This window comes from Haplochromis burtoni, unplaced genomic scaffold, assembly GCF_018398535.1.
Source record: "Haplochromis burtoni strain Fernald_Lab_line unplaced genomic scaffold, NCSU_Asbu1 Contig_454, whole genome shotgun sequence".
NCBI classification, from domain to species: Eukaryota; Metazoa; Chordata; class Actinopteri; order Cichliformes; family Cichlidae; genus Haplochromis; species Haplochromis burtoni.
The window spans coordinates 66,553-89,469 of record NW_024582815.1 but is presented as its reverse complement, the minus strand read 5'-3'; the positions used below and the strand labels follow the sequence as shown (position 1 = coordinate 89,469).

At 38.8% G+C, this 22,917-nt stretch overlaps 1 protein-coding gene across 1 annotated transcript; it reads right to left on the bottom strand.

Moving 5' to 3' along the window:
• Positions 1 to 323: 323 nt before the first annotated feature.
• On the bottom strand, positions 324 to 21,009 carry LOC102299160 (broad substrate specificity ATP-binding cassette transporter ABCG2). Its single transcript, XM_042213562.1, has 18 exons — positions 20,862 to 21,009; positions 19,461 to 19,673; positions 12,499 to 12,558; positions 11,907 to 12,021; positions 11,473 to 11,625; positions 11,096 to 11,253; positions 10,096 to 10,198; positions 9,923 to 9,971; positions 9,736 to 9,834; positions 7,872 to 7,988; positions 7,352 to 7,497; positions 4,412 to 4,494; positions 4,223 to 4,312; positions 3,452 to 3,576; positions 2,964 to 3,118; positions 2,218 to 2,307; positions 1,343 to 1,413; positions 324 to 776 (listed from the first exon to the last, which is right to left on the bottom strand). Exons 2-18 carry the CDS (start codon positions 19,640 to 19,642, stop codon positions 626 to 628), a joined length of 1,947 nt encoding a protein of 648 aa, XP_042069496.1. The 5' UTR covers positions 19,643 to 19,673; positions 20,862 to 21,009; the 3' UTR covers positions 324 to 625.
• Between the last annotated feature and the right edge of the window lie 1,908 nt (positions 21,010 to 22,917).

Sequence of the window (22,917 nt, the reverse complement as noted above, 5' to 3'; positions counted from 1 at the left end):
GACCTGAGCAGCTGTATGACTGCACCTAATAAAATGGCTTGTGTCCCTGCCTGTTGCTTAGTTCCCCCAGCACCACCATCAATGGGTTTTGACTGAAATGTTTTTGCTACAGCTGACTGGTTTATCACTTGTTTCAGCCTTTCATGAGTCCACCAGAATGAATTATAAGAACTTTGAAGGTACAGTAGGAGGAATTGGTTCAAAGCTCATGTATGATTTTTTTTTTTTACAGGCAAACATTTACAGCTAAATGTTGCTGCTGACACTGTATGTCCTAAAACGATCATGAAAATTTAAAAATGAGCAAAACAGACACGTAATGTAAATTCAAAGTTTATAAATATGAAATTCTTGTATTTGTGATGCTGAACTTTAAAGTGCAAAAATTATGATACAGCTGATGAGGCAATGACATTGTTAGTAAGGGGTGATCAAACAATCAGTTTTTATAACAATCTTTATAAAAAATTTACAAAAAGAAAAAAAGAAAGGAAAAAAATCAATATTATAGATCTGTATTTATAAACTGAATAACCTGAATAAATGACGTGAAAACTAGACCTGAACTTGAGAAGAACAAATAACACTAAAACATCCACGACCAACAGTCAGGAGTCAGCGGTGTTTAGGTGAACTTCTTGATGAAGCGCAGTTTCAGGTAAGTTATGATGAGGAAGCAGATCGTCATGATAAACAAGGCCAAGTGGTTCTGCCACATTCCCCAGAGGGAGTATTCGACGCCCTGCTCCTCCAGAACCTTCTCCCCAGAGTAACAGCTGGAAACAGAGCACAAAAGTTCCTCAAAAACAAAATAAATGCTGAGATATGCTGAGATACCAAAAGCTGCAGTTGCTCTGATATCACTAGAGGTGAGTCATTCCCCAGAGACTCCCAACTTTACAGAAGAAATTTGCTCATGGTACACCAGAACTGCAGTTCCTCTAATGACCACTTGAGACTGGCTTTATAAACGAGTCAGTCCCCACAGACTGATGTAAAAATGTCCAACTTCATTGCAGAAATAAACATGTTTACAGCCTGATACAAAAGCTGTTTTTGCCTAGTATCTATTTAAACAACATCTCTAAGGGACTTGAATTGTGTTAAGGCTTAATTTTAGATGTATCTGTTGTGTTAATAACTTTAATCCCTTTTTAATCCCATTCTCTAAATTTGTATTTTGAATTTTGATTGCAGCACAAATTTGTTTTTTAAACATTTTGCATTATTTTGGTAGTTATAGGCTTTCTGCTCACAGATGAGCCTGTTTCTATCTCATTTAGGAACCCACAGTGAACCTCATCACTTCATGTTAACTTGCATGTGTCTCAGTGCTGCTTACTATTGTTGGTTGAGAGTGGTATTCATTTTCTCACAGAATGTCAGCCCGGTGAACTCATTAGCCTGCAGAGCCTGGAGAGATTCACAGACAAATCAACAAACATCACTCAACAAGAGTTTCATCTGAAGAAAAAGTTTTTTTGAACCCAGAGTACCAACCCTGCTCACAGTATGCATGTGGAAAATGTAAAAACTACTGAAGAACTGCTTTTTTTAAAACAAAATGTTCTTCCAGGTAAGGTGATGCTAGCATTATTGCACAGGAGTGAAAATCTACAGCAAGTTAAAAGGTTTTCTAAATCTTTGCAAATGCCTTCATATACTATCATGGTTTATTTCTAAAAGCTGATCTTACCTTATAACTGATAATCAGCACATCAATCAATCAAACTTTATCTATATAGCGCCCTTTCAGCTGGAGACACAAATCATCTTTGGGGTTGTTTTAGGAAAGGTAGAGCCAAATGCAATACAAACTAAATGCAATGATGCATTTTGAAAGTAATAACAAAATGTCAAAGAGAAAAAAAAAATAGCTTGTAAGCACCACAGGAGAAGAACCAACAGGGAAAAAAATAAATAAGCAGTAAAACTTTATGTAAATAAAGACGGCCAGATAAAAGATCCTAAAAAGAGAGAAACATTATAAAATAGAATAAAAAGTATGATTAGTTAATAAAACAATGTTGCAATGTTGTGTATCATGGTGTAGCCCAACTGAGCTCAAATATGGTGTAAGTAACTAAAGTAAGTTTAACAGTTTAGTCGGTTACAGGCCTAACTTAAGGGAAGGGAAGATTTCTAAGTGATTATAAAATTGCTGCAGATATAATAAAACTGTTAAAAATAGATGTAATTGCCAGTGTTTGTACTTACACTGAGGCCATATCTGGGTATACTTAAGTACTTTAACCACGCGAGCCAGCTGGCGATGGAGGGGATGTTCACTAGCAGTCCTGCAAAGATCTGGAGAAAAGGAAACATAGCAGATGAGGCGAGTGGCGAGGCTTTGTGTGGTAACTTCAGGTTTAGCCTTGAGTTTTCATTTCTCCATAAGCCATTATTATTTAATACGTGATTCATTTATTATGTCTTCAACTGATTAGTAAAGCCTTGAGCTGACCACTTTTATGCTTTCCTCTTTACTTTTGGAGTCTTATGGAGTTGTGTGTGTTCATTTTGTATTTGATTTTATGTTACATTTGTAATTTTGTAATAGTGTGCCTTCTTTGCCCGCTCTTCCTTGCCTGCTGTAAAAAGAGTTGGGGTTTTTTGTTTTGTTTTTTTATTTAAAGGATCAAATAAAGCTTAAATAAAAAATAAACAAGTATGGGGCTAGTCAGCCTGTGAAGCCGAAGGACACTTGTGACTCACATGAAACAATAAACAAACCTATCGGGTCATGAATTAAGTCAAAAGTAGGGTCACTTTTACGTAACCTTCTGTACAATCAGACAGAGTCGTCGCCCCCTGCTGTCCATTAGAAAAAAATGCAGGTCTAGGAGACCTTCACATTGGCTTATCTTTTCAGAGCCAGAAGCTGCAGCCATCTTCATATATGCAGGCTATGGGTGTGTATGCACTAATGTTTGCACAGGTGTATGCTGATGTGTGTGCATCACCATCATGAAGACGCAGGAGATCGTCATAAAGATGTTAGCGATGGCCACCACTGTCTGGTCAGCTGAGATGGCGAAAGCCATGGAGGTGGCGGTGTAGGAACACAGAGCGACAGTGAGCATGTAGAAGAAGAAAGCCCCAGCTGTCGGCTTCAGACCTGTACATACACAGACGAAATCACAAATCAAAGTGCCAGAGTTATAAATAGTAACAAAGATGCACAAACGGCACATGATACAAATCCTAACAAACCTCTGATGTGTAAAACAACCTCGTCTTTATATGTTTTTTGCCTTGATTTCTGTGATATAAAAATCTCAGAGTCTAACAGTTTTTCCTTCACATATGCAAAGGATAAACAGATCAAGATCAACATTCATAACACAGACCATTAGAAACACTGTCACATCGGTTTACCAATCACATCTGCTCTACTCTGCATACAATTAAAGAATAAACACCAGGATAGCACAGCTTGTCTTCCACCTACCAACCATGAAGTATGCCACACAGGTGAAGACGATAGCGGGGATGGTCCTCAGCGTGATGATGTCAGACAGGATCTTACACAGGAAGTAGACCGATACCCTGTAGTAACCGCTGATATACTCATGACTGCAGAGAGAGAGGAGGACATACAGGAAACGTTGTGTTAAAAACAGCATCTGTGAAAACATAATGATAAATAGAGGTGAATGCCATTGCTGCAGACCTTTAGCTAATAAAGTTGTCAGAAGCATTTAATCTGAATTAGCAAGAAAGAAAATCAGCATAAAAATGTAAAATGTCAAAAAAATAAAATGATTGGAAATGCATAAACTTTCCATTTTTAAAATGCTTCTTAATAATCCTACTGATCCTTATTAATTGAAAAAAAAACATTAAATATAATGTGTTTTTAATAAGTAGATGATAGTTGTCATTATGATATAAAAAGGCACTGCAAGAATGTGTGTATTACAATTTCTCTTTTTTTGGCTAAACCTAAAATATTACATTTTGTGAAAGAAGAAGGCAATGAGAGGAGAACATATTGATCTGACTAAAAGAGAAAGTAAAGATGTGCATTTCCTGCAAAGAATACCGACTCGGGTCCCTGGATGATAAGCAAGTCCCAACAATTTCACTTCATGAACACATCTTTAAAGAAAGCAAAGATGCAAACTCCTCAACATGAATGAATGAGTGAATTTTACCCTCATATAATGAAAACCTTTCACCCCAAAGTGAATTAAAAAAGTTCCTTGAGTGTGAGACCCACATGAAGATTTTCCTTTCTGCGATGAAGAGTTCAGCAGCCGACAGGGAGCCGAAACACTGATTCACGACGATGAAGAACAGCGCACCAGTCCTGGACACACAACCACACCATCAATAATCTCACATCCCAGGTTCATCTTTATCATTTGTCTTTCAAATGTGACAAAGACAAAAGTACTACAGTAAATACCTGTTCTGAATCCCACTCGAATCATTCTGGACATTGAAGAAAAGGGCTCCGACAACCAGAGCGAGGAGGATTGTCACTGCTACCTAAACAGATTTTTTTTTAAAAAGACACTTATAACCACTTATCACAGTTATCAATGCAAGTTCATTATTCCTTGAGTTTGAGGCAGGGAGGTAGTGTATTTCCCAAACCCCTTAAAATGATCTGATGATGCAGTTTCAGTTATTGACACCAGGTGCTGCTCCTGCTACACTCCCACTGACTGATGACACGTGCACACAGGAAGAGATGAGCGGTGATGCAGTGACCACAGAAAAGCCCAGAGTAAATTCAACAGCAGGCAAAATAACAGTGAAGAGAAAAAAAGAAAACTTTCAGATAAATATGTAGTCATGTAAAAGACTAAGTGCCCCCTTACTGCTTCCATAGGACTAAGAGGACAAACATCACCCACAAGCTGCTAATCAAATGCACTTGATTAGAAGTCTTGTTATATATGTTGTCTGTTCTGGAGACGTCAGATATGCATTAACACAATGCCACAGTATTCACAACAGTGTCAGCCCCAGACTGTGCAGTGATGGTGGTAGAGGGGTGATGAATTGATGTCTCTGCATTATTCTAGGTCCTTTACCGTACAATGTAAAGTGACGGTTGTTGTGATTTGACACTATAAAAGTAAAAGTGAATTGAAAAAGACAACTGAGGGCTGCATTTTCTCTTCACAGCCACAGGACTGACAGCCATACCAAAGTACTGTAGTGTCAAATGTGTGGCCATCTATCCTATAGCTAAATCTTGCCTTGCCCTGAAAGCGTCTTATGTTTGGACTTTTTGAATTGTTTATTTTATACTCAAGTATAAAGACTTTCTCTTGTAGTGATAATCTGTATTTTACCATTTGTTCTTAATATCATGGTTATCTGGGATTGTTCTTGAGTTTTTTATATCTAATTTCAGGTTTCAGTTATCAGCCTTTCCACTGTGTTCCCCGTGTTTTGTAATATTTCCATCTGTTGGTTTTACTTAATTTTTTTGTCATAGTCGTTCGTCTCACATGCCTTGTGCTCAGTTTTTCTTCCTCTGTCTTGTTTTCCCAGATTATTTTCAGTTGTGTTCCCTGGCATCCCTCAGTTAATGTTTGTATTTGTTCATGTAGTACTGGTTGTCCTCCCTCGTGTTACTTTGTGTTCCCTTGTACAGTGGGGCAAAAAAGTATTTAGTCAGCCACCGATTGTGCAAGTTCCCCCACTTAAAATGATGACAGAGGTCAGTAATTTGCACCAGAGGTACACTTCAACTGTGAGAGACAGAATGTGAAAAAAAAAATCCATGAATCCACATGGTAGGATTTGTAAAGAATTTATTCGTAAATCAGGGTGGAAAATAAGTATTTGGTCAATAACAAAAATACAACTCAATACTTTGTAACATAACCTTTGTTGGCAATAACAGAGGTCAAACGTTTACTATAGGTCTTTACCAGGTTTGCACACACAGTAGCTGGTATTTTGGCCCATTCCTCCATGCAGATCTTCTCGAGAGCAGTGATGTTTTGGGGCTGTCGCCGAGCAACACGGACTTTCAACTCCCGCCACAGATTTTCTATGGGGTTGAGGTCTGGAGACTGGCTAGGCCACTCCAGGACTTTCAAATGCTTCTTACGGAGCCACTCCTTTGTTGCCCGGGCGGTGTGTTTTGGATCATTGTCATGTTGGAAGACCCAGCCTCGTTTCATCTTCAAAGTTCTCACTGATGGAAGGAGGTTTTGGCTCAAAATCTCACGATACATGGCCCCATTCATTCTGTCCTTAACACGGATCAGTCGTCCTGTCCCCTTGGCAGAAAAACAGCCCCATAGCATGATGTTTCCACCCCCATGCTTCACAGTAGGTATGGTGTTCTTGGGATGCAACTCAGTATTCTTCTTCCTCCAAACACGACGAGTTGAGTTTATACCAAAAAGTTCTACTTTGGTTTCATCTGACCACATGACATTCTCCCAATCCTCTGCTGTATCATCCATGTGCTCTCTGGCAAACTTCAGACGGGCCTGGACATGCACTGGCTTCAGCAGCGGAACACGTCTGGCACTGCGGGATTTGATTCCCTGCCGTTGTAGTGTGTTACTGATGGTGACCTTTGTTACTTTGGTCCCAGCTCTCTGCAGGTCATTCACCAGGTCCCCCCGTGTGGTTCTGGGATCTTTGCTCACCGTTCTCATGATCATTTTGACCCCACGGGATGAGATCTTGCGTGGAGCCCCAGATCGAGGGAGATTATCAGTGGTCTTGTATGTCTTCCATTTTCTGATGATTGCTCCCACAGTTGATTTTTTCACACCAAGCTGCTTGCCTATTGTAGATTCACTCTTCCCAGTCTGGTGCAGGTCTACAATACTTTTCCTGGTGTCCTTCGAAAGCTCTTTGGTCTTGGCCATGGCGGAGTTTGGAGTCTGACTGTTTGAGGCTGTGGACAGGTGTCTTTTATACAGATGATGAGTTCAAACAGGTGCCATTCATACAGGTAACGAGTGGGGGACAGAAAAGCTTCTTACAGAAGACGTTACAGGTCTGTGAGAGCCAGAGATTTTCCTTGTTTGAGGTGACCAAATACTTATTTTCCACCCTGATTTACGAATAAATTCTTTACAAATCCTACCATGTGAATTCATGGATTTTTTTTTCACATTCTGTCTCTCACAGTTGAAGTGTACCTCTGGTGCAAATTACTGACCTCTGTCATCATTTTAAGTGGGGGAACTTGCACAATCGGTGGCTGACTAAATACTTTTTTGCCCCACTGTAAGTAAATGAATGCCTGCAAAACCCAATGAACTGAATAAATTCCCTCTTAGACAGTGAAGATACACATTCCCCAAACTGGACAGTTCTTGTTTTAAATAAGTGAATAAATAAAGTGAACTTTACACAGACTTACCTGAGCAATGGAGGTCTGCGGGTTGAGTATGAGGTTGCGAAATGTCCTCTTGAGAACCCATCTGAACTGCGTGAAGAAGCCGGTGGTGTAGGTGATGGTTCTGAAGGGAGTAGTAGTGACCACCTTCTTTCCCTGGACGATCCTCTCTGAGACAGACAGAAGGTGGCAACGGTTTGAATTAATTTACATTTAAACAAATGCTCATGTCTGTATGAACTAATGTGTTTTGTTCACATTTAAAGTCATTAACATGTCCTGTGAAGACAGGACAGCAAAGTTTCACAGTAAAACCAAAATAAAGACAACATCAGTTTGAGACAATGTAGTCATTCATTATCTCTTTGTGGTTCGTTTACATCGCAATGCAATTATTTAGAGAATTTTTGACCAATTCGTACTCACTATACCTCTTTTTTGTAGCCATCTAGCTTTGTTTATCGTCACCCAACATATTTTTGTAACAGTTTCAAATACAAACATTAAAAATCAATAAATACTGAAGCCTTCTTTTGGTACCCACCCAGCTCTGCTTTGGTCTCTTTGAAGTGTTGACAGTTTCTGTACTCCTCCACCAGTTTCTCCCCAATCCCTCTTCGGGACTTCGACATCGATTCTGAATCCAGCTCTTGATCTGGATCTGGACAAAGAGAGGTCTGGTCAGGTCTACAAAAAACAGGGTTTTATATTATTACTTCTAATCATATAATCACTGGCATATGTCACAGAATCAGGATAAATCACTTTACAATTACAACTACAGTAGTGTGGATGTATTACTAACATGCAAGCTGCAAATATGTGAAATTAAAAAGCATTTTTTCTTTCTTTTTTTTAAGCTGTCACTTGCATAGTGTTCAAAACAAGCCAAATATTTTAACCCAAACAAATTCAAACTAATGTCAAATCAAGTCTAAATAATGTCATGTGTCCTACAGAGCCTGAATGCAGCATGTGTTACAGGTTCACTTGAGGGAATTTTGATTTTGCACATCTTTCTGCAGCACTTTCACACCTGGTTGACCAGTGAATCTAAAAATGTATGTAGGACAGAAGAGGGCACCTTCATCCTGCTAGCAGCTTGTCCATAGTTTGAGTTCATAACATTTTAAAATCAATGTACTTTTAGTTATAGTAAACATTTCTGTAAGTATTTTGAGTCATTAATAATACCTTTTTGGAGAACAAAAAAGGGAATAAAGTCAACCACTTTCACCTAACCACTGTATGCTGGACAGCTGGTTAAAACTTGTGTTTTGGTTTCCACATGAAAGAAGTGTAAACTTCTCAGTGCTCAAAAAGTTTCAGGAATATTTGTCTTCTATGTGTTTGGATGTTGTTGTTTCTCTTCTGTAACCTAATCATCATGACTATGATGGTTGTTATTATTGTGTGAATGCCTGTTTCTTTTTATTCTTTATCATTTATTCTAGTTGCTCCGTGGTTCTTCGCCGTGGAACTACTTCCACAGTTTTTGTGCAATTTTCATTGTTCAAATTTTAAACTATTCTGCTGTTTCTGCTAATGCCAGCTTTGGTGCTCATAACGTCTACACTTTTTGAGATATTAGTGTGGTCACTGATTTTGCTTGCCGGAGTACCTCTGTTTTAGCTCAGTGAGATGAGCAGCCGTTCTCAGAGCAGGAGGCCCGGGTTCAAATCCCGCTTATGGCAACATTTTTTTCGATTAACGGTTAAACATTTTTTATTTTTTTCAACACAAATTTCAACTTCTTCACCACTTTTCAGCAGAATTTTGAGTTGTTTCAGCCCTTTTCAGCCACGTTTCCGGTTTCTTCAGCTGTTTTCTGCAGAAATTCTGCTGATTCACAGCTTTTCAGCAGAAAAAGCTTTTTCACCTCTTTTCATCACAAATTACAGCCTCTTCTGCTCATTTAAGCAGATTATTCAGTTTCTCCATATCATCTCAGTATACTGAGAACTGGTTTGGCTCAGCGAGATGATTAACTGCCTTGAGACAAGGCGGCCTGGGTTCAAGCCCAGCTTGTAGCAACATTTCCTTTCAGGTGATAGTTTAACTTTTTCAGTACAAATTTCAGCTTCTTCACCCCTTTTTAGCACAATTTTTGTCTTTCACCTCTTTTCAGCACAAATTCCAGATTTTTGAGCTGTTTTCAGCACAATTTTTAGCTTCTTCAGCTCTTTTCAGCAGATTGTTCTCCTTCTTCTGCTGTTTTCCGATTCCACTACAAGGCATTCACACAGCATTTTTGCAGGAAATGCAAATGTTTCTAGTTATTATCATTATTATTATTATTATTATTAAGAGATTTTCCAAACAAGGTCAGGTTATAACCACGATGGCTTACACCTCGGAGGATCTTTTTTCCCCACTGCTGTCTTTTTGTCCAGAACAAACTTACACACCTTCTGTTTTCCCACTGTTGAGGGCGACGGCGGTCGAGTCTCCGTTGATGACATCCAGGAAGAAGTCAGCAGGGTTGTTGTGGGGCTCACAGATGTATCCTAGGAAACAGTTTTAAAACATAGTCACAAACATTGCCTTTCTGTCGTGTTGCATTTTGTTGGGTTAAAGTTAATCAGGCATGCTTACCAATGCCAGAGAAGTACTCCAGTGCACTCCGTGCTGGGCCGTGATAAACCTGACATGTTTTACAACAGAGAGAAGAAGAATTAACATGTCAGTCACAGTTTCCTCCACAGGTAGCTTGAAGTTAGCTCAGTGAAAATGTTTAAGTCTTTCAATAAGCAGTATTTAAAGGGGACCTGATGACCGTTGACTAGCAGGGTGAGGCTGTCGAAGAGGCGGTAGATGGTGTATCGAGGCTGGTGGATGGAGAGGATTATGGTGCGACCATTGTTTGCCATCCTGGAATAACAGTAAAAAACTGTTATTTAGGTTAAACTTATTCAATGGATTTTTTTTTCATTTATTATAGTTATTCATTTAGTGATACTACTATTACTACTACACATGATGCAGAGGGCTGCAGCTTGTGGCTTTCACCCTACATTGACAATTTGCTAACTGAAGTTACCTTTGGCCTGCCTTTCTTTCCATGTTAGGTCAGCCTTTGGTCTTCTCACTCATGTTTTTGGTTAGGATTACCCTAACCTTTCACTGTACTTTTGGTTTTATCTAGAGCATTTTCAGTTTCGGTACTGTTGTTTTTTACACTTAGGATGACAACCTGGCAACCTAATTGATAACCTAATGCAATTAAGCTCATTCAGCAACTTAAGCTTTGAAGATTTTTAACATTTTTAAGCATTTCAGCCAAAATCTTCAAATTTTCAGTTTTCATTTTTGCTAGGAAATGCTTTTTCTAGTTGCTTCTGCTCTGCTCCTAGAATAAACAGCAATCAGCGCTAGCTAGCAGTCTCCAGAAAAACACAGACTCCATGTTTCACCCAGCGAATGTTGTCTAATTGAACCAGAATTCAGCTATGCAATGATTACATCAGTCCTTCTTGCTTCTTACTTAATCCCTAATAAAACATTTTAAATTGGAAAATACAGTTATAGATAACGTCGCCCAGTTCATCAAAACTCCTGATGCAGATCTGGAAAAATGGCCATTTTTAAAAGTCAGTATCCTGCAAAATCATCACTATTTACAGTAGTGATGTTTGTGAGCTAGCTTGCCCAGTTACTTCATAGATTTAAGGACATAACTTCAGACTCAGTGTTAACGTTCAAGGTGTGGCCGCATGATATAGATGGACATCTTCATGGCATCAGCACTAAAAATATGTGCGTTTTCACCTCTTAAGCAGCAGCAGCACAGAGTTGGCCGTGCTGGCGTCGAGGCCTGTGGTGGGTTCATCCAGGAAGAGGACAGGCGGGTCAATAATCAGCTCCATCCCAATGTTTGTCCTCTTCCTCTCGCCACCAGAAATCCCACGAATCAGCTGAGTGCCCACCTGCACAAGCACACTACAATCAGACTTTTTCAATCTGTCTTCCAGTTCTTCTCATGCGTCTTTGTTTTGTTTTTTTCTCATTTCTTTGCGCTATTTAATCTTTTGGATACTTTCATCCTTCCTATATTTTAGAGTCATTTTTTATGCATTCTATTATTCTTTTGTACCACTTCTTGACTAAATGTTTTTTTATTTTTATTGAAGTTTCTTTCTTCTCACCTTGGAGTCGGCCACTCGGCCCAGTCCAAGCTCCTTGATCAGTCTGTCAACTTTCTGCTTCTTCTCTTTATGGCTGATGCTTGATGGGAGACGCAGGGCTGCAGAGAAGGTGAAGTTTTCTCTGACCGTCAGAGTCCCCATCACCACATCATCCTGCAGACAGGAAGCTACTGTTTAGAAAAAAAATCTAACACATTAAAAGTGACCAAACATTTACTGCTGCCAGATGCATTTTTGCTTCAAGGACATCTTTTTAACTCAGTTTAATTTCCACAGATGTGACTTATGACCTCAGTATTTCTAAAACAATTAACTTTATGCAACTCAAACAGACTTGGCCTAAGAAGCCAGTTTTATTGTTGCAGGAAATCTCTTCCAGCCCTGTCCAGGAAACTCTGCTAAATCCTGTCGAACTTCCTGCCTGCTTCACCCACCTGAACCACATAGCCAGACAGACACTTAAAGTTTGGGGGCTGAGGGGCTCCGTCAATCAGGACCTCTCCTGACAGACCTGCAGGGTCCTTTCTAGCTGCCAGAACATCAAGAAACCTAAAACAAAAAGGCAACATTCACAAATTGAGTCCCAGTCAGGAGGCTTTATGCAGACATCAGCTCACACCATCTATAAGGATGGTTGCTTTCCTGTTACACACCATCTGAATTAGCAAAGGCAAGAATAGGCAGTCTTTGCTAATCAGCTGGCACAAATATAGACGGGAAGTTTGAACGGAAAAATAGCAAAACGTTCTTGTTTTATTTCCTGTAATGTCTTTTCTATGTGGCAGGAAAATTGTTTATATATTCAAACTGTACTGGATAGAAGAAGACCTTATCTTTCTGTGTACAGCAAAGACACAAACATTTAGGTTTCCAGCAGTTAATGTGTACAATACTTCCTCTACACTGATGCATCAACCACCAGTTGTTCATCTCTTAACAAACAAAGACGTTTTCTTCAGATTTTTGCTAAACATGAATGGAAAACATCCCGATTTCTCCCTGCACAAACACATTTGCAGCACTCACGATGACTTCCCGCTTCCTGTCGCTCCCATAATGGCGTTGAGACCTGGCTTCATGATCCCACTGAGGGAGAGAGCGACAAAAATATTATCAGCGGTGAATCTGTAGATGTGAGTTTCACATGAAAAATGTTTTAATAATTCATTTAATAAACAGCAGCCGGGAAACGTTTGGACACATTCAAGGGTTTCAGCTTCGTAAATTTAAAAATTTCCAGTTTTTTTCTTTATTCTGTTTATGTTTCGCTACTTTTTAAATTTGAACTCTTGGTTGAATGAAGTCACTGTGGTAACTGTGAAATTAATCAGCAATAAAAAGAATAAGCTTCATTTGCATGAAGCATACAGCTCTTGAAAATTTGCATTCCTAAAGTTTAATGGATCACTAATAAAGATTAAATGTTGATCATATTTTTTACTGTGTAGGAATAATAAAATCTTCTTCTGAATTGGGGCAACCAAAAAATCCTGAAAGCAAAAACTCTGTGGTCATTAGTGATATCAGGGTCATTGTAGTCATCCCAGGCAGTATGCCACAGCTAAATCTCAGGGAAATAAGAGGAAAAAAACACAGCAAAAACAAAACAATAAAAAAAGAACCCAACCGCCCAATAAAATATTTACTTTCTGTAGACCTCCATCCCACTCACTCACCCTCTCTTCTCTCTACCAACCTTCATCTTCGCAGTGCTGCTTAGCCTAGGATTACAGTAATGACCCCAATATCACTTTAAGGCTCAGAGTCGCTGTTTTCGGAAAGCACTGGAATTCCTTCAATGAAACAAACAGTTCAAAAGGTTTGCAAAACACCTGTCTGACCCCAGTGAGAGGTTAGGCTCTAAAAAGTAAATTCCAGGGTTACTTTTCCCTGAAAGTTTTCACAGGGTTTTTTTTCTGAAATGATGAAGCAGTATGAGTTCTGCTTTTCTCTAGAGTGACTTTTGTGATACTACAGAAGTCATGCTGCTGTATTTCTGAGGAACTGAAATGGCTTTTTCCAGCAAAGTTACAACTTTAGTGGCCGTTTGGTTGAGGATGTTTCGTAACACTGTGATTCTTATTCTGCATTTTCCCTGACATGTACAGGGATGAAGACTTCCTCTTTTTTTTTTTAAACTGCCACTAAGCAAATCTCAAGCTGTAACTATGACACAGCAGTTTTATATGTATCTGTCTTATAGTCGCCTTTCTCTCCTTCATGCCTTTCAGGCTAATGCAGGTTTATTTTTTTTTTTGCTCTTGCTGGTATAGCTATAGTATAGTGAAGGGGATTGAAATTTACCACATGCATCTGAAACCCAAAACCACATGGGCACACTGTAAAGTGCCTGCCAGGGCATTAGTCAGCAATTTACTGTTTTGGAAAAGTAAAATTCATTTTTAGTCACTCAGTCATTCAAGTGAGTCTGAGAAACACAGGGAGGTGACTTCCTCCTGCTCAGAATCTGTCCTGTCATTCATTCAGCAGAAAACATGACTCTGCAGCGTTGTTTAGATTCCTGCAAATGAGAAACTTGCCACTCTTAATTCCAATTTTTTGATCAAATCCAATTTTTTTGTCTGCTTGTTCACACTAGAAATAAAATGTGACACAAGCACCTATTACTAGAGCTGGGCGATATGAGATTTTTTCATATCACGATATGTTTTTTTCATTTCAGGCGATAACGATATCTATCACGATATAAGCCAAATAACTATATTTGTAAGATTTAAATGTGCCGTTGCTCACAAGTAAAATGTGAAATAATCAGCAGCTTGTTTTGATTTAAATATTTATTTCCCATAATAAGTTCAACAGGGTAGATGTACTTAAGGAACATGAGACTTTTTCAGATAAATAAAGGCAAATATTGCAAACTACACAAAAGGCAGCCGCTAAAGCGTTTAAGTTTCAAAATAGAACAAACGAAACAGACTAAATTGTCAATTCCACTTAGAAACAAAATATTAATTCTAAAAATAAATCTTAGTTTGTTTTACAGAAGAACAGACAAAACTGACTAACTTTTGTCAATATCAAATAAACTGAGAACTAAAAGGAAATTCTCAATCTCTCCTTGTTGTATAGCTGAGCTTTTCAAACAGTTTTAACAGTTACTTTAGTCTGACAAAAGCCGAATGACGAATTAGCGCTTCCAGTCAGAGACTGAGGCTACGTCCACACGTACACGGGTATTTTTGAAAACGGAGATTTTCCGTTTTCGTTTTAAAAAATAATCCCGTCCACACATAAAGGCAGAAATGAAGGAAAACGCTGCTATGAACATGCCAAAGCAGCAGGTGGCGCTAGATTCCTAACCGTGCAGAAATGTTGGCCAATCAGAAGTCTAGAAGCCTCGGTGGGAAAAAGTAAACAAAGCTGGGGCATAGAAGCAGAACCGAGTCGTATGTGTGGAGGGACAGTAACTGTGTGTATATGTAAGCATTTAAACACTGCAGAGAGTAGAATTAACAGTAACAGTATTGTAGAAATTCATTTCACCGAAACAATAACGTGGCGCACAGTGTGACGCATGCACCAGTTTACCAGCATCTACTTTGCAAATGACTTATTTTTTTACACACTAGGTGTAGGGTAAAAAAAACATTCTAGTAATGAAAAGAAAACTGAGGGCGTACTGTTGAAACTCCACTTCTTTATCACATACTGACGTATGTCTGAGATTAAATGCACAGATAGAGTAAGTTCACTGCTCTACCGAGCTGCTCTAATGGACACAGTGAATGGATGGATTAGCTTGAAGAAGAAGGTGACTTGTTAGCTAATCAATCCAATGACACTTCGCCTACTGGTGTTGGCCAGAGGGGCCGATGGTGCAATATGGCAGCCTCGCTTCTTCATCAGTCTGCCCCAGGGCAGCTGTGGCTACAACTGTAGCTGCCTCACCAGTGTGTGAATGTGAGAGCGGAATTGTAAAAGCGCTTTGAGGGTCTCGAAAAGCGCTGTATAAATGTTATAAATATTATTATCTCTCATCCAAGTGAGTCCACTACAAAAGGTGGATGAAATCCTGCTTTGTTAACTTTACCTTCTTTCTATATCTTCCTCTCGTCCTTTGTTTATTAGGTTTTCCTTTCCACATCTTATCACAATTCAGAATACCTTGCGTGTATTCTCCGCGTGACAATGGCGTTGCTGATAATTTAGCTTCCATTACACCCAGACAGGTCAGTTTCAGGCCTGATTATAAATGCACAATCATAAATGATGGTAAAGTCAGTTTTAATGCGCTCCAGTATGAGCTGTCACAGCAGGATACAGCCCTTATTCTCATGCAAACAGGTTAAACGAAAGCACAGACCTTCAACTTTGTCAATGATTACACATGTCCAATAAAATCCCACAGGTACAAGTCATTAAAATCTGCACACACGCACACAAACACACCTGCTACACTTTGACCCATTAAAGCTTTCATAACTTACATATATAATAACACATTGATCTTTTTTATAACAGAGTATAATCCATGGCTTTGTCTGCAGATACGTGTTGGTGTAGTAGATTTAACTCTACCATTACCCTACATTTACCCTGACCCTACAAAGATAAAAAAAAAACCAACTATTTGTAAAAAAAAAATGTGAATAGCAATTATGGTCTTTAACACATTTTCGAAGGTAAATGGTCTCCATTTCCAGGTTGCACTTTTCACAGTTTCACTATAAGCAAATCGCAATTTGCAAACAAGGTGACATCTTTGTCGATCGTCAACATGAGACTGTGGCATGGTTAGTGACCGAAGCTAACAAACATTTCAATGTTGAATAACTTTTGGCGGCCAGGATTTTCACAGTGTCTAGTTATGACTAAAAAATGGTTTCAAAATGAAAGTTGAACAGACACTGAGAAAATATCAGCAACGTTGATTCAACTTTCATTTATTTTTGGAGTTCTTCTACATTTATGTTTGTTAGAATACAAATCATGATGTGGTTTTCTGTCAGAACCCTGCACCTATTTGTGATAGATTTCACCTAGTGACTGACAGGAACCACTCACCAATTGGTCAGAGAATAAACATTTTTTTCTAGTGACCAAAGGTTACCAGGGGAATAGGCAACTGGTCTCTAGGTTTTGTGAATAGGGCCTTACACCGCTGAAGTTCAGTTGTTCTCAAAAACTCAAAGACTCAGACCTCAGAAGATTAATGAAACTATTATTTGACTATTATAATTATTATTATTACATTATTTGGCATTTATTAGCTTTAACTCCAACATCATCTGCATGGCTCATCTGGCATTGTTTTAAGGACCTGAAGAAGCTTAACTGTCAACAACCTGGAGAAGTTTCTTACTAATCATTGCTTCAGTGCTAAAGTAACTGTCAGTTTAAATTAATTAATCCTGGCTGTTATAAAGTGTTAATACTTAGCATCTTTGATTCAGTAACCTTTACACCCTCAACGTTCTTGCCAAGTAAAGTTTCAAACAAACTGAGGCAGTACAGCATCCTGTACCCGTGCCTGTTTGTTGGTTAAAGCCCAGAGTCATTGTCTTCTCACAGGCTTTTGTATGTACAGTATGTGTATGTGTTTCACAGAGGCAAACTTAGGAACCTGAGTCTCCCAACAAAGCAAACTTCCTTCCTTTGCCTCCCAACATGTGGGAGTGTTTGAACCAAGCAAACCTTGATCGTGTCACGTTTGCATCCCAGGTGGGCTCCTGGCAGCACGTAGACAAATAAACACACAGTAGCTGCACATGCAGACTGTGCATTACCAGTTTACCACAGTATGGGCTCATGCTTACAGTCACCTGAGGGCTAAAGCATGCATTGTAGCATCACAGGAATTTCTTGTAAGACAAAGTAAATCCAAGCCAGCTTATTGCAGTTTGGTTGGTAAACTTTAAGAGGCAAAGTGCATCACTACAGAAACAGTGAGGTGACAAGATATGACTTAAAAGGCTGTTAGTCAAGTTGTAAATCCACAGTTTTTCCTTGAAGCTGTTTCATTATCACAAGTCCTGACAAAACCTGAGCATTTCCACCCTCTACACATATATACCACGTGACTGCGTAGTATATCCTTGGGTAAAGGGCGTGCTTTTTTTGCCGATTTTTATTCATGCTGTATGTTACTCTGCTGATTGTTAGAGCGTCTGATGTAAGACAAGGTTACATGTGCTCTAACAATAATGCATTACCCAAGCTGATCTTATCTTATCTTTAAAATACCTGACTGCATTTTTCTTTTAGTAGAGACGTGGTCCAACATGGGCCTGCAAAATCGTCTAACTGAACCCAATGGATTGGTTTGCAAAGTGTGAAAACTGCAGTGAACTTAGAAATTAATTAAAATACATTGTTAATTTTTTTTTATGATGGCTGAATAACTACACAGGATTGGAAAGTTACGAAATTTGTTGTCTCACAATTTTGAAAAAAGGAAGGTAAGCGGCATCTTTCACTTGGGCTTCTTTGTTCAGCTTTTTAAAAAAAAACCATTGCCTGCACCGAAACTAAAATTCTGCGAACATTAATGATGTGTCCTCATCATCTGCTCAGTGTCTTTTATGAACATCCACTGGACGTCCCTCTGAATCTTTCTAAAAAAAGAAGTCTGTATTCTAGGAATTTTTGTTTGTTTGCCTTTACCGTGATAAAACAATAGCCTTTCACTGATGTTGTAACATCATAGCCCACTGAGCATCACACAAGAACAATTCATAACCAAGTTATACCATTAACCAGAATTTGGGAAAAACACACCTGTGAGTGTTCAAAGGTCTTCAGTAAAAAAGATGAATATTTTTTTAAGATGAATGTGTGAACAACGTCCCTTTTATCAAAACATTCCTCAGCCACACAACTTTCAAAATGAAGCTTAAAGTTCTGAAAACCAATAGATAATTAGCCATTTGTGGGATATACATGGAAAAATCAAAATCCCAGACTTCATTTGCCTTTGTTACATTTAGGGATGGGTATCGTTTAGGTTTTATCTGATACCAGTGCCAAACCGGTACTTTTGCAACGGTGCCGGTGCTCAAACCGGTGCTTAAACAATGGAAACACAAACTTTGTCCAAAAACCTCTCATGTTTAGCTGTTTTCCACTTTTTCTTTGGTCATTTTAGCCTTTTTGGCCAGGGTGAAGGGAGTATCTGCCATCAAACAAGAAGACAGCCGCATGTAGCTATGATGATGTTTGCTAGTTCACCTTACATGCATTAATGTAATAACGTGGTTAGCCTACTCAACGTAAATTACACACGAACAACATTAAGCTACTCACGCAGAGAAGAACGGCTGCTGCTGCATCATCATCCTCATCATTTCTGCTACACTGGCAGGGCTAGGGGCCAGGACTCTCCTCTTCGGGTTTTTGGGGGATGTTGCTAACTCCGGGTCCGATAACAGGCACCACACCCGCAGTAGGTACGGTGCATTTCTCGGCTTTAAAAATACGCTATGTCGCCAGGTGTTTCATCGGATTCGAGGTGTTACCTCCTTTGCACAGTATCAGCTTAAAGCACTTGTTGCAGGCTGCTGAGTTTGCATATTTTGCTGTGAAGTACAGCCAGACTTTTGACCGCTTCGCCTTGGGCATTTTTAATCTGTAGCTCTGCTCTAAAAGAACGTACGTACCTGGCCCCGCCTACTATCCTCGGAAACGTAAAATGATTGGCTAGAATCAAAGTGTATCACAGCTCAGGAAAAAAAGCACCGAAATGTGCGCTGCTTTTCGGTCTGGTTACTACCGTTTATGTCAGAACCGGTGCCATCATGGCACCGGACACCGGTACCCATCCCTAGTACATTGGCTTTAATACTTGTCAAGTCTTAAAATGTCTTAATCTAAGTTGTACTTTTAGGCTGCATGAAGATGAGATATTGCAGCTAAGCTTTGCCCTCATTTTTTAGAAGTGTGTTTAAAATGACAAGTAGCCTGTTGTTTGTTAGCTTAAAAATAAAACGTCTGTTGTCCTCAAAGTTTAAATGCACCAGTCTACTCACTTGAGGTCGATGAGGATGTCTTTGGTCGTGGCCTTCTTTCGGCAAAAACATCCACCTCCCTGTTTCACCTTGTAGTGAATATTGTGGAAACTGACTGTTGCGCCGTGCAACTGTTGTCTTGAACGGGACCCTTTAGGGGCTCCGTTTATCCCCATTTCGATCGTATCTTCGTTGTCTGACATCCTTCAGTTGTCTCCACCTGTATGCCCAACACTGAAGAACATTTTTGCTGTAAATACCATTTCTTAATAAAAATCTAATCTTTTACATCTCTTGAGGCAACGGTTTTGTTTTTACATAACAAATATCACCATATCTTGTCATTTTTTAAAACCAAATTTGAAGCAATTTGGTTTGTTACAAATCCTTATTTTTTTAATTTCCATATAAAAATGCCTATTCTACATCAACATTAACAATAGTAGATTTTAAAAAATCATATTACAATCCTGTTGCTGCACTTTTGTGTGACTTTATGATATTACGTTCATTGCTGCTAAAGTTGAACTTGAAATGAAAGCTGCAGACAGGTCATTTACTCTCGTCTCCTCAGTGCTGCTGTCTCAGAATGTATTCTGTTAAATTTTGGGAATCTACAACAAAGCAAAGCCATATGAACAATGTCTATGCTTTAATGTCTATGTAGTTAAAATCAAGTATGTATTTCAACTATTACTATATGTTAGAGGTAAAACAAAGACCAGATGTTTAGATAACTGAAGAAATTTAAAACACATGCAGCAACACAGTTCACTTACTCTTAAACCCAGCACCAAGTTCGGATATTTCTTTAAGTGAGTCAGACCCACTGAAAAAGAAAAAACACTGTATACGGCTTTTAATTGTGTTTGCCCAAATCTCTTTCCTAAACACTGTTTGACTTTTAAGCCAACATCAATAAGTCCCGAGAACAACTATCTACAATTATCTAAAACTGTAAATGAATGAAGCGGGTGGTTTCCTGTCATTTTCCCAATTAATGTTTGGAATATTTCTGGAATCTGGAATGTCAACTTTTCTAAAACCATTTACATTTTTACATTATTGTTACTGGATTCGGTTTTTTAAGAATCATTACCCAAGCTTACAAGTTCACAAGATGTGTAAACTGAAGCTTGGTTTGTTGAAAATACCGTAAAGGTCAAAAGTTCATATGTAAATTGCTTGTGGCATCCGGCCTCTGCAGTAGACGCTTCCTGCAGTGCTGATTATCGGGCATCTCTAGTCTAATCTGATATACTCAGAAGCAACACCGTTTAATCTTAATGTCTGCTTCATACCACGTTAATAAAAACATGTTCTAGACTCTTCCATCTCAGCGAGAGCTGATTTTAGATTTTAAAAATAGAGAAAAAGATACACGTGGCAACCAAAACTCAAAACAAAGACACTATCTCTCACCTGCTTTAGTCGGAAAGCGCCAATGAAAACAGCTACGGACAGATATCCAAACCGCAGCAGGCTTACCAGGAAACTGCAGTGACTCAGACTGCAGAGCTAAACGCGTGCTTAGCAGAGCTAGAGAGGTTTGTTTAGTACATGTGCTCAGCCCGGTTTTATGTCTGAAAGGCGTGATAAGAGAAGTAGGGAGGAGGGCACTACTGTCTCTCTCTCTCTGTCCTACAATGGTGAGGTCCTGTTATTGCTTTATTGTGACATATGAGTTCCTGGGTAAGCAGCACTGCTGTTAAAATTTGCACTTGAGATTTTTGTTTACATCATTTTTCACTTGACAAGGGCAGGGCTTTGAACTTTATTGGTGACCCTGAGGGGCGGGTGTGTGTTTGTTTCAAAGGTCATTTACCTGCACTGTCATTATAAAACTTGTGACTTGAAGAGATTTTCTGAAAAAAAGACAATTTAAATAATATAAAATAACTTTATTTAACCCAAATGTAATACATTTGTGTTACAGCAGCCGAAATATCAAACAGAAGCTATAAAAAAATTAAATCATAGCCTAAAGTGTCTCAATGATCTAGAGAATGACATAACAAAGTAGGTCAATAGGGTGAAAATTATATAAAGTAAAGAAATAAAAAAATACACCTTAAAAAGCAGCAAACCAAGCAAAATTCCAAATGCCATGCTATGTAAAAAATATATATATACATAGAAATAAATAAAATGCCTATTGAATGTCTATTGCTGAGTCACTTTAATGTCATCTAAAGTGATTCAGCATCGACGAGTTTAGAATTTGGAAATCACCGTTATGTCACCACAGCTGTAAGCACTTTAGGGTGACAGAAAAAACAGGAAGCGGGAGAAAACCTACCAAAACCTCAGGGGGAATAAGATGTACAGGGTGGGCCATTTATATGGATACACCGTAATAACATAACAAAGAATAAAGTCACGTTGAAACCAAGCACACCATTGTTTTTCTTGTGACATTACCAATAAGTTTGATGTGTCACATGGCCCTCTTCCTATTGAAAAAACAAAAGTTGTATCCAAGATGGCCGACTTCTAAATAGCCACCATGGTCACCACCCATCTTGGGGAGTTTGCCCCCTCACATATACTAATGTGCCACAAACAGGACTTTAATATCGCCAACCATCCCCATGTTATTACGGTGTATCCATATAAATGGCCCACCATTTATGAAAGATAAGTTTCACCCTTTTCAGAAATGTTAATTTAAAAAAAAAAAAGACAGTTGGAGAATACCACAAACATAAGCCACTTTCCATTCCGGTACTTTCTTTTAGTACCTGGTAAAATTGTCAGGGATCATGCCGACTCTATACAAGTAGATGAAAATTAAATTATACAGGCTTCCATATTTTGCTTGACATAGTAGACAAAGTCTACTATCTGTAATCTGTTGGGGATTACACATTTTTCCCTCATGACCGATGTTCACCAAATGGCTGATTGTCATGGACTGGTCTCTGGGTCTGTGCAACTAAGGATTTTTTCACTTGATCCTGCACTTGTGCCATGATTGTCACGTGTCTGAAATGTCTGGCACGCGGCTAGTGATCACTTGTCCGCAAAACCTGTATAGAAGTCCAAAGGAAAACATCAATGTCTTGGTATCTAAACACTTTCCCAACAAGGATATAAACAGAAACCAGAATTTTATGCATTTATGATCCATTTGATCCCGGCCATTAAAACCACTGTGTGAGAGGTGAAGATCAAGAAATCGTTTATCATTAAACAAAGGTAAATGCTACACAGGTTAAATAAATGATCACATGTAAATCTTACGTTTTGCTGACTCGGACTTATACAACATAACATAAGAAAAGTTCCAGTAGTATTAGTTATATTTATGTGGTATGATGAAGTTGATTGCCTATTTTTCTGATGTCAGGTAAATCTTTCCTACATTTTAAATTACCCACCACTAACAGCTTGAGAGAAGCCGGGATTTGTTCGAGTTGGCATGTAAGGCAGGGTTGAGAAAGGTGTGCTAAAATACGCTGCCGTTCTGGCAGCCAGA